This window comes from Onychostoma macrolepis, chromosome 09 (genome assembly GCF_012432095.1).
Source record: "Onychostoma macrolepis isolate SWU-2019 chromosome 09, ASM1243209v1, whole genome shotgun sequence".
Classification (NCBI taxonomy): Eukaryota; Metazoa; Chordata; class Actinopteri; order Cypriniformes; family Cyprinidae; genus Onychostoma; species Onychostoma macrolepis.
Genome location: NC_081163.1, coordinates 19,899,543 through 19,911,797, shown reverse-complemented (window position 1 = coordinate 19,911,797; position 12,255 = coordinate 19,899,543). Strand labels below are relative to the sequence as shown.

At 35.6% G+C, this 12,255-nt stretch overlaps 1 protein-coding gene across 2 annotated transcripts; it reads right to left on the bottom strand.

Moving 5' to 3' along the window:
* Positions 1–326: 326 nt before the first annotated feature.
* idh1 (isocitrate dehydrogenase (NADP(+)) 1) lies at positions 327–10,948 on the bottom strand. Of its 2 annotated transcripts, none has more exons than XM_058788136.1 (9): positions 10,776–10,948; positions 8,072–8,201; positions 4,670–4,961; positions 4,361–4,466; positions 3,739–3,916; positions 3,294–3,445; positions 1,628–1,768; positions 1,369–1,531; positions 327–1,164 (listed from the first exon to the last, which is right to left on the bottom strand). In XM_058788136.1, exons 1-9 carry the CDS (start codon positions 10,807–10,809, stop codon positions 1,071–1,073), a joined length of 1,290 nt encoding a protein of 429 aa, XP_058644119.1. In that variant the 5' UTR covers positions 10,810–10,948; the 3' UTR covers positions 327–1,070. The 2 variants fall into 2 exon arrangements, with proteins under 2 accessions (XP_058644119.1, XP_058644120.1); XM_058788137.1 differs by lacking the exon at positions 10,776–10,948 and adding an exon at positions 9,054–9,228.
* Positions 10,949–12,255: the final 1,307 nt, after the last annotated feature.

Here is a 12,255-nt window from a genome sequence, read left to right as displayed (position 1 = left end):
GTGCTCTGTTTTAATATATTTAAAGAAAATTTTTATTCCTGTAATGGCAAAGCTGAATTTTCACGATCCTTTAAAAAAATCATTCTAATGCTGATTTGGGTGATTGTTGATCATCAATGTTGGAAACATTCATACTGCTTAATATTTTTGTGGAAATTGTGATGCTGATTTGGTGATTGCTGACTATCAATGTTGCAAACAGTTCTACTGTAATAATTTCTGGAAACTGTAATATTGTTTTTTCTTTTTTTTTTTTTCAAGATTCTTTGAAAAATATAAAGCTTAAAAGAACAGCACTGATTTAAAACAGAGATCTTTTCAACATCTTTACTGTCACTTTTGATCAGTTTAATGCATCCTCGCCAAAGTAACATGATCAAAACATATGAGATATTCTTCTTAAAAAGTCTCATTTATTACTGATGTCATAACAACACAAGACCTCACATAAGCACACAGACTGACATAAACAGAACCATATAAGGAAATTCAATTGTAATGCAGTGACAAGACAGTGCAACTGAGTGAAGAATGAACAGGAATATCTACCGATATGAACTACCAGTATTTCAGTTAAAAGCAGGTATTTACATTGTTAAGAACTAATCTCACTGTTCCTGGGATGGCTTCGAGAGTGGCTGCCCGAAGACAAGACAACTACACATGCAGACAATAAGGCAACAGGTGTTCAAGCACCTGAGAGATAGCAGTAGCACACAAATACGCATTTATGCACTACAGGGAATATATCTTTCAAAGAAAAGAACTGTTGCAATGATAAAATGTATAAACAGTGATACAATGTACTATATGAATGTTTCTAGTTTGTTTTTAAAAGCATAATGAAGGTTACAGTGGCTCCTGCCATTTAAAAGGGCACTTTCGTTGGTCCAGATGCAAGTGCACTGCTCCCCCTACTGGTTGTAGTGGTAAAGTCAATCGTTGCTCTGTTTTTGCTCCCAGTTAGACAGGAAATGAGACATGACATAAAGGAGTCTGTGGCTTCAGGTGGATTGAGGGCTGAGTGTCAGAGTGTGCGTGTGTGAACGCCCTGTCAACACCCAGCAGCTTTACAGTTTGGGTTGGCTTGACAACTTAATCTTCAGATTCTCAGCCAGTTTGTCCAAGAACTCAAAAGTGTTGAGGTAATCAGAGCGTTTGACACTGAAAAAGTAAACAGAAAAAAGTTAATATATAAAATCTAAAATAACTTTACAGAGGTTAATAAATTCTCACTGCTATACTTTTATCAAGCATTTAACATGGAATTCATGCAGTCTATTGTAAATCTAATTGAAAAAAATCAAAAATCTTTTTAAATGTCCCTCAGTAAACACCAAATGTTTTAGAGCAAGATAAAGGATGTACCTAGACATGCCCTTGATGCAGATAGCCAGGTCTTTGGTCATGAAACCAGCTTCAATGGTCTCGACACAAACGGCCTCCAGTGCCTCAGCAAACACCCGCAGCTCTGCGTTCTTATCCAGCTCTGCCCGGTGCAGCAGCCCTCGTGTCCATGCAAAGATAGAGGCTGATGGGACAAAAAAGATAATGAAAAACAGTTTCCTGTGCCTCATTTGTGGATTTTATTGATTAAGAGTGGTAGTGAAGTAAGTGTTTTCCTCACCAATAGGGTTGGTGGATGTCTCTTTGCCCTGCTGGTGCATGCGATAGTGCCGCGTAACGGTGCCATGGGCTGCCTCAGCTTCTACTGTACGCCCGTCAGGACACACAAGCACGCTGGTCATCATACCCAATGACCCATAACCTAGAAACAGAAAGTTTACTCACTATAAATTTCATAATTCTTTTAGAATACTTTTACAGTGAGTAATATTACGCAAATGCAAGGTCTTAAAGGATTAGTTCACTTCCAGAATTAAAATTTCCTGATCATTTACTCACACCCCCCTCCAGGAAATTATCAGGAAATGTTTATTCTGGAAGTGAACTAATCCTTTAAAAGCACATTCACACCAAGCACCACATAAACATGCAAGCTTACATTTGAACAATTATACACTACACTACCATACCATACAATAAAGTAGAAAAAAGTTCTAATGCCACCAAGGCTTCGTGTATTTGATCAAAATACAGTAAAAACTGTAATATTCCAAAATATTCTTAAAATTAAAAACAACCGTTTTCAATTTTAATATACTGGATAAAAGCATTAATTTATTTTAAAAATAAAGAAATGGATAAATACTTAAATGAAATAAGTATTAACTTTTGAACAGTAGTATACATTAAGCTTGTCCTCCATACACACACACACACATATATATATATATATAAGGGCTGGGCGACAGGAGCAAAAATTCATATCTCAGTATTTTTTGGCTGATTTGCGGTATACGGTATATATCTCGGTATTTTGTATTTGGATTAAACAAATAGTGAATGTAAGCATGTAAGCATATATTATGTGCAAAAAGGGTTAAAATCACATTACATTTTAACATTGCAATCTTAAAACAAAAATAATGCTTTTAAAAGCAGAAGTTAAATTTACTAAACTAAAAATTTAAATAATAAAAAAAGCACATACTAGGCTAATTGAGTAAAAAGGCTATTTTGATTACCCCATTACACTTTACAGTTAGTGCTATCATACAAATACACTTACTTGTAGGTTTAAAATTCTACATACGTCACATTTATTGTCCAACTACAAATATTTCAGCAAAATGTATATTTTAGTCAGAGTTATTGCGCTCTGTCTGTTTGGCGCGCTCGTTCTGAATTAAATCTGTGAAGTTTCGCGAAGAATCGCAAAGCAAAAGTTCATGCACAATGGACAGCAAAATGGAAATATTTCTATGGCTTTCTAACATTTACAGATGGAGAATATACCTGTGAAATGCAAATTATGCATTAAGGAAAACAGCACATCTCAAACACATTAAACAGCGTCTGTCAGCGGCACACGCAGCCTTTCTGTCAGAGCCGTTTTTAAATTGAAACGATAAACAATAGGCTACTATATCTTAACAGTTTTTTTAAAGCCCTTCATATAAAGCTTGTCACATGTTTAGAACAAACTGTATTATACACTTTCTCCGCAGCAGTTCAGTCTGGGTCCTCCCTAGATATTTTTTCAGATGCGCTCGTATCAAACTACTGTATATCGATATTAACGTTATTGCTCCATACCGTATCGCTTATAAAGAATATATCGATATATCATATATATGTGTGTGTTCAATGGTAAATTCATTCAGGTAACTGTTTTCAGACAATGTTTTGGCATTGGTGGGGTGCAAAAGATTTACTGCAGTTTTACTCACCCTGAGCTACAGAGTCTGACTGCACATCTCCATCATAGTTCTTGCAGGCCCAGATAAACCCACCTTCAGACTTCATGGCCTGAGCCACCATGTCATCAATCAGCCGATGCTCATACCAGATACCTTTGGCCTCATATTGAGCCTTGTACTCTCTGCAACACACACACAGTGTCAGAATGCTCTTTTATCATTTTTTTCTGAATTTACTTTTCATTGTTTGCCGTTCAGTCATCTTATGCAATGTGGGCATATGGGATTATGACGTTTATACTTTGATGCCAGAATTTTTTTGTTAATTGATTAACATGTAAGCCTGTAAAATGAATTCATTTTTATGAATTCCCTCATTTTCTTTCGTTCAAAAAACCCTGTGTAACTACATTGATTACCAGGGGTAATTTATTCAGTGACAGTTCATAAAACAACCATTTCATTGAGGACTCACTTGTCATAGATCTCCTGGAAAATGTCTTTGAAACGGCCATCATATTTCTTCAAGATGGTGTTCTTGGTGCTGAGGTACATCGGCCAGCCTTTGTTCAAGCCCATCTGGAAAGAGCTGTGAGCAAAGTCCCGGATTGAGTTGTCTGTGTTGTACATCCCCAGAGCAACTCCACCAGTACCTAAACATACATAATCACACATACTGTCAAGAAATCCTGGTCTAAAAGCAGATATACTTGTGCCAATTTTATTTAGAAACAACTAGGCTATGTTCCAATAATTTCAAATGAAATATCAAATCTTTGCACAACATCTATTTCGTCTGATCAGTATTTGCAGAGCCGGGACAGTGTTAATCTGCCCATGTGGCCTCATACTGTAACACCGACAAGACAAACATGCTCAGTGCTCTCACAGGTGACAGTCCACTGTCATGACAACACCATAAAGAGACATTTACACATCTCTGACATACAGAAGGGCTGCATTCAAAATCGCATACATCCTGACTATAAAGTAGGCACAAAACAGTATGTGAAAAGAATATTATGTACGAATTTACAGTGTTCATAAAGTAGTATGCAAAAACTACCTGGATGAAATTTTGAATCAATGTTAGCTACCTTCAAAGTCATGGACAACAAACTTAAGCGGCTCTCCTCCATTTTTAGGTGTGTATGTCATTTCCACTCTTCCAGGACCAGGAACAACGAAATCTGTGGCCCTGTACTGTTAAAATTGAAAAGGACAGATTATCTCAGGAGACCTTTTACCTGTAATGTGATTTCACCGATATTAATGAATGATTGCTTGGGTAAAATGTGAATTTTGATAAAACAGCAGAAAGTATGATTAAAAAGATACAAAAAACCCCAAAACAAATTCACAATTAGGCTTAATTACAGATATTCTAATGAGTAAGAGCTCCTTACCTGGTCTCCATGTGCGTGCCTGCCGATAATTATAGGCTTGATCCAGCCAGGAACCAAGCGGGGAATGTTTTTGCAGATAATAGCCTCTCGGAACACAGTGCCACCCAGGATGTTCCGGATTGTTCCGTTGGGAGAGCGCCACATCTTCTTGAGCTTGAACTCCTCCACGCGATTCTCATCAGGAGTGATGGTGGCACACTTGATGCCAACGTTGTAGTGCCTCACAGCCTCTGCCGCCTCAACAGTCACCTTGTCATCGGTGGCATCGCGGTTCTCCATTCCCAGGTCATAGCTACCACACAGAGAGCAGAATAGAAACCTTATGAGTTTTGCTAAACTATATGAACCATTCTATGATGTTCTTATTGCAAATTACATTTTAGTGGACAAAAAATAATTACAAAAGTCTATTATTCTAGAAAATGTTATTGATGTTGAATCAAATGGAAATGGGGAAAATGCATTTCATAGCTTATAACCGTAGTACACCCATGAGCCGCTTTGAGTTCCTACTTATCTGCTTACAGCACATTATTCTTAACTATAAAAACATCCAAAATTTAAAAAATAAAAGCCTACAACCTAGCTCACAGTGGCAGCCAAACTGGTGATGTTGGACTGAGAACTACATTACACTATGCTACCAGTCAGACAGATGGCGTCCCATGGCACGCTTTAAATGAGGTCAATGGGAAACTAGTGCCATGGTAAAGTCACACTGTTCTAGTGAACTGAAATAGAACAATTCTTTTCTTACTGTGATAAAACAGACAAAATGTTATTACAATTAAAATAGCTGTTTGAATTTGAATATATTTTGGAATGTAATTTATTCCTGTGATCACAAAGCAGAATTTGTATTATTATCAGTGTTGAAAACAGTAGTAGTTTACATGTGTTTCCACCTTCTCTAAACGTAGGGGTAAAAATCTGTGGAATTCTGCAGAAAGCATTTAAATATGGTGTTAAATGAGAAACTAAAGGTCCTTGCACACTGACTCCGAAATTTTCGTATGCATTTTTTCATTTTCATCGAAATGCTTGCTACAGATGCGAAAACGCAGAAAATCAAACCTGATCCGAATTTTCTTTATGACGGACAAAAGTTTCGGTGGCAGTGTCTAAATGTGATTGACACAACATGCGGTCGTATTTATTTTTTAACGGATGAAAATTTCGGACTCAGTGTGCAATGACCTTTAGAGCAGACTAGGGACTAGAAGCTAGAGCAGAACTGTTAAAAAATAAATCCAGAAGAACTGTGGCAACGTCTCCAAGATGCTTCAAGAAACCTACCTGCAAAGCTACAGAACTGTTAAAAGTTTTAGGCACTAGTGTAAAAATGCTATAAAATGAGAATGCTGTCAAAAATAATGTCATAAATAGATTTTCTTTATCAATTAACTTCTATTAACTAAATTAAGTCAACATTTGGTGTGACCATCCTTTGCATTTAAAGCAGCTTTTGCGCATTGTTTTTCAGTTAGCTTTGCAGGTAGGTCTCTTGAAGCGTCTTGAAGACGTTGCCACAGTTCTTCTGGATTTAGTCTGTCTCAGTTTGTTCTGTTTCTTCATGTCATTCCAGACAGACTGGATGATGATGAGATCAGATCTCTGTGTGGAGCACTGGCTGTGTGTCAGACAAAAATCTCACTGGATTATTACAACTAATGGCAAAATGAATGTTTAGAAATGTAAAACTGATATTTCCTACTGACACACTACAGCAAAAGATAGAAATAACTGACTTAAACCCATTTTTTAGCTGGTGAAAATACTAGTGTTCTAATAATTTTGGCCACCACTGTGTTTCCAAAAGCAATTAAATCAAGAACATCCTTAAACATATAGTGGATGAAAGAAAATATACATATCTCCATACATAATTTCTGCTACTTCTAAGGCACAGAGTCCGTGTGGTCCCAGTTATGTGGTAATGAATAATACACAGATGCTTTGTGATTTCTAGCTACCAAAACATGCCTTAAAATTTCTGATTAGTCATGCATCTTCAAAATAAAAATTTCCACACTAATTTAAATTCACTCGTGCTCTGAGCAGCTGAAAGCAAATGAAAGGCCTCATCTGTTCTGCATATGCATGACTGAACTAATGAAAGCGTCCTCACAGAGACTCTACAACTAGCCAGAAAGAGTGTAACAGACTTAACACACACTTTGGAGAGAGCATCCCTGAGCTACAACAGCACTGCCAGCGGGGGGAGGAACTTTCCCATACTTTCCTTGTTCCCTGTCCTCACTATTGTATCAAGTATGCGGTGATCTTTCACCCACTTTCCTTCTACTCCCTGGCACAATAATGATTCTGAAAAACTGTTGGTGGCGTTAGAGGACTTCAAAACAATTTAACATACATTTTTAAGAATTTCCACAGACTTAGTTCAATCCATCAAATGCAAACCTGTGATGCAAAGATGGCATTTAACAATGCAACTAAAAGCACAAATGGCAAGTAAACATACGCAAACAATCTTACGATACAAGCTCAAAGACCAGTTCAAAGTTCAGTGGAAGTGACTGAATGGACAGGCGTCAAGAGATCCCTCTTAAGTGACGACACCTTGTTTGCTAACATACTGATAATACTCTTATCAGACCAATAACCGACCGACTTTTTACCTTGCAACTATTCTTCAAACCTCTAGGTCAAGTTCATGCACAATGCTAAATACTTGATGTATTTTTTTAACAAAAAACTAAAAAAAACTTTATAGTTAAAGAGCCACTCAGATCAAACCATAACCTATAAAGTTCAAAGTACAGATGCTGACAATTCATAACACAGAAAAGCACATAAAGTGATGTTAGGTAATAAAAGTGCTAATTTATGGGAAGATAACGTTTCCCTTTGGCCTTGAGGATTACCACAGCCGTACAACAGGAAATGTCATATTTGTAAAACTTGACAGGACCCTGCTCAGTGGCATGATTATTGTTAATAACGTAGAGTTATGTCACTAAAGTAAGTCTGTGGCATGTATATATTGGTTATAAATATCAAAACAATTGAAAACTCAAAAAAATTACAATATCGGTATCAAAAATGTAACATAAAATTAACATTAAATTATTTATTACTTATATTTAAATATTATTATGATTTATATACAATTAAAATATGAATTCTTTTATTACAGAGAAATAAAAAGATTTTGAAATGAGTTTACAAATGATTTCATGGTGCAAAAAGTATTAATATGGCATTAACATTAGCGCTATGGGTAAGAAACGACTAATTGGCAGCAAAGCAACATTAAATCGGGTTAGCATACAGGCTTAAACCTGAGTATTCACAAGGGAAATCAGATACAATGAGAGAAACGCTCACTTGCTGTGACCGTGACACACACACTTAATCTCACTCACACACATTTAATCTCACCTGTGCAGGTCGAGCTCCAGATAAGGGAAAATTAGTTTCTCTTTTATGAGCTCCCATATTACTCTGGTCATCTCATCTCCTTGCATCTCGACCACAGAACCTGCTTTGATCTTCTGAGACATTTTGGACCCTGCGAGACCAATGATGGTTATATGTTAAGATGTATAGTAGGATCAGTACTCACTCCCTGAAAGAGGGTTCCATTGAGAAAAGTTACACAACCAGTGAATCAGCATTTTTGCCTTAAACCTGTTTCAACAAACAGCAGTTTTGAGCCTGCAGACTAATAAGCACAATTCTCAGATTTAGAAGTCTGTAGTTGTGTGGTTTTTCATAAATGGCTATACTAATACCTTAGTTTATCAGATGTGCGTGAGGTATTTTTGGACATGGTAAAAGGACCTGGTGTTCTTTTAAGTACCCTGAACTACTATGCAAGTACAGTCATTATGGTGTTACAATCTCTGTATGTAGCAGCTTTTATGAGAGACATCAGCTATTCTCATGCAACTAAAGTAACAGCACCTGACAGTCAGGCAGCCGTTGTGTAATATGACACAGGCCTTTTATTCAGTATATCGCATCAGTTGTGTCACTATTAACAAATGTTTCCACAAACTGGCACTGGTTACGTAACAAAACAATTAGGACAAAGGTCAAATACAGCGCGTGCGATCCTGTTTTGCACATTTAAACTAATGTTTTATTAAGAGTCATAATGAAGGTTTAGACGAACCTGTGTACGATCTGTCGTAACAATTAATAATGCATAAACATTAACAATTCTTTAAATATGTCGTTTATATATGACCGCCGAGGTTTCAAAACCTACGTTTTCGTCTTTTCTAATGAATGTATCACTTTAACAGTGTTTTCTTCAGTAAGGGTAGCACTTTGCAGGAAATGTCAAATCAAACAACAGCGATTGTAATGTGATGTACCGGCTATTTTGAACGATCGCGACTCAATATACGACGCCTACCTTTTCTTTTGAGATTGTATTGGAGTAAATGGAGAGATGGTTAATGGAGGCTTAACGCTTTTGGACTAGTCTTGGAAGGCGTTGTTTCCTATCAGCTGAGCGGATGGCATAGGCTCTCTCCAGCTCTGCTCATGTACTTCTTCAATCAGATAATCCTCCACCAATCCAAGAGAATACGGAACTACACTTAAAAGACTAGTCCCTCCTTCATTATGCACCCTATTGGGAGGCATATGTTTCTGGATAATATCTGTTTACATTGGGACACACACTTGTTTTCCTCTAGGAGGCGCTGTGCAGCTCAAAAATGCGGACCATTCGTTGAACTGTAGGATCACAAATCCATTTTCTTCACTTTTTACAACTGAAATAAAATGGGCAATGATTAAGAAAATGTCTTTGGTCATTTTATTTCAATTGTAAAAAAGTGAAGACCATTACTTTGATTTAATGACTTTGAATAAATCAATTAAAAACTTGCTTAGAACACAAAACATTTAGACTCATAGATTAACATGTTAATATTCTGACATCCAATAAATGTAGGCAGTCTATATATTCACTATATTTTAAAATTTATTTTTGATTTTTTGTAAATTAGCCCATTAAATGCAAGTTGCAAGAATCATTTTATCATTGATAAATACATTTGAAATATGTAGTAGCTTACCTGTCTTTAATTAAAAAAATTAAAAACTATAAAATATATATTTCTTCCCCACACTGAATACTGATGTTTAATTTTCGGTTAATAATAATATTGTGATTTCGGCCAATAATTTTATATATAATTGCAGTTAATAAAAAAAAAGAAAAAAAAAAAAGCCATCATTCTCTCGCATTTCCAGAAGGAATTGTCGATCTTAAAATTTATGCATAACAAAAAAAGCCTTCAAGCTGTATAATATTTTGATGATAAACCCCTGTGTCGTATTTGTTTTCATATATTTATTTATATTTTAATTGCACTTATGTTTTTGCTGCAATTCCGATTTGTATTTTTTGTAAATTTTGTGTTTAGTGAAGCATTTTTTTTTTTTTTTTTTTGAAAAACATGTATTTCTCCCAATAGAATATGCCTTAATCCATTAATCTAGAACTGTGATTCGTGCATTCTCATCAACGCGGATAAAAATAACAATTACCACGTGACTAAAGTGTTACTTTTGGTAGCAGTATGACCAATATTTTACAGATGAATAATGAATGACACGGAGGACTTTAATAGATACCGAACCGAAAACAAACAATTAAGAATTGAAACGGAAATGATTTAGAACTAAAATATTATTTTGAACCATAAGCCCCGCCCATTTTGGACACCCTCTCTGCAATTCTACTCACTTTCATCATATTTCAATGCCAGTCCTTCTTCCTTGCTTGTAACGTACCCACTTGAACTTGGGCTGCTTTCTATTAAACATTCTTAAAAAACAGACCTAAGTATATTTTGTCAAGTAGCTATGCAATTAATTGGCGTGACATACTACCGTGTCATAAAAGTGCGTCTCGACGCCACCAAAAGTAACAGAATAAGCGCGACACCAATGCCAATTTTCATAAACCAAACGGTTAATGATTTGGTTTTGTACCATCCTTCCCCTGCACACATAATAAATGGGTGATTTCTAGTTTCCATGCCTCCTGCAAATCTTCAGCAACAAAAGGAGATGAAACAGAAGATGATACAGGTAGGCTAAGACAGATACAGGTTCACCCAACCTCCAAAACGCATTCTGTTTCTTGAGCAGTCCATATTCTCAATCCACCTTCACGAGCACGCTGCTCTGCATGAGCTGAAACGGTGTGCTTATCTTCTGGGTTTGTGTGAGTAGGAAGGCAGTGAAAGCGAGCACTGAGCTGTCGTTTGGCATCTCATGTATGAATGCAGAATTCAGATTTTCCGGCAGATGTCGCAATTCCATCACTCAGTTTGTTGTAAGAGTCCCCTGTGACCGCCACAACCGTATTTTGTCCTTTATGCCGGTGTGTACTGTAATGGTTTAGCGTACTTGAAATCTGCCTTTTATTTCTTTAGTATATTTGTATAGCAATGCAATGCAAGACATGGCAAAGGAATCCTGATAAGTCGAGTTGCAAACTGTATGAAACAGAATGGACACAAGTGTTTTGCTTTACAGCTGTGGCCTAATATGTTTTCCAGTCTGTAAGTGTGTTGTCCTTTGGAATATTTTGGGCATCCGGAATGTGAGTTTGCAGGCCAAGGTGACATTAAACTTTAGGTTTGAGAGTGTAAGTAAGCTTTTCAATCTGAAACAAGACACCAACATTGAAAAGAAAAATAACAAAATGTTGCCAATATATTTCTTCTTCTCTTTTTATACTTTGAACTACAGTGTTTCAACCTCAGTGGTGAGTTGTGAAATTGTATTTATTGCCTGTGTCAAATTACATATCATTCACTTGTTTGTCTTGTTAAAGGTTGTTCCATGGAGACACTGTATTTAATTTCTTCTATCACACATGAGAAAATGACAATAAAGCTTTTTTCCTTCATTATTGTGTTCTATTATTATTGACCACAAACACATTGATCGTGTACAAAATTAAATCTAAAAGAACATACACATACACACACACAGTAGTTATACTGTTTGATTTATGAATCAATGACAATGATGTTGGACATGATAAAAAGGAGGAATCTACTTAGGACAAGTGCTTTGTGTCCATTTTTGAAAAACGTTTACATTTTGTATATATATATATATATATATATATATATTAATTTACTAATTGTCTAAAATGTACTACAATACTTGCATTGGACTGTGAATTAACAGACAATGTTACTATATGCACTTAATTATATTTTTAAACATGGTTATAAAAGTATAAAATATGTATTTTTGAAGTTTTTTTTTTATAGAAAATGTATATATATATATATATATAATCTATGAGGTTCTTTCAACTACTTCTATAAAAAAAAAAAGTTACAGTTACACCACCTTGACAAATGTGTTTATTATCGATGAGGTGTATACTATTCAACTAATTTTAATATATTTTTTTTGAATAACTTAGATCCAGATCAAATGACCATCATGCTATTGACCCTTAAATAAATAAATAAAAAACAAATCTCACTTTTTATGTGTAAAATCAGAAAACGATAAGAACCTTCCACAATCACTAAGTATTTTCTTGTGAAAAAAAAAAACTAATTTCTTACTAAATC

Coding starts and splice junctions, on each gene's coding strand:
- idh1 (XM_058788136.1), bottom strand. CDS start 10,809: ATGGACTGCTCAAGAAACAGAATGCGTTTTGGAG. Junction 4,467..4,669: donor GGCACGCACATGGAGACCAG/GTAAGGAGCTCT, acceptor CAATTTTAACAG/TACAGGGCCACAGATTTCGT. Junction 1,532..1,627: donor GACATCCACCAACCCTATTG/GTGAGGAAAACA, acceptor TTGTCCCATCAG/CCTCTATCTTTGCATGGACA.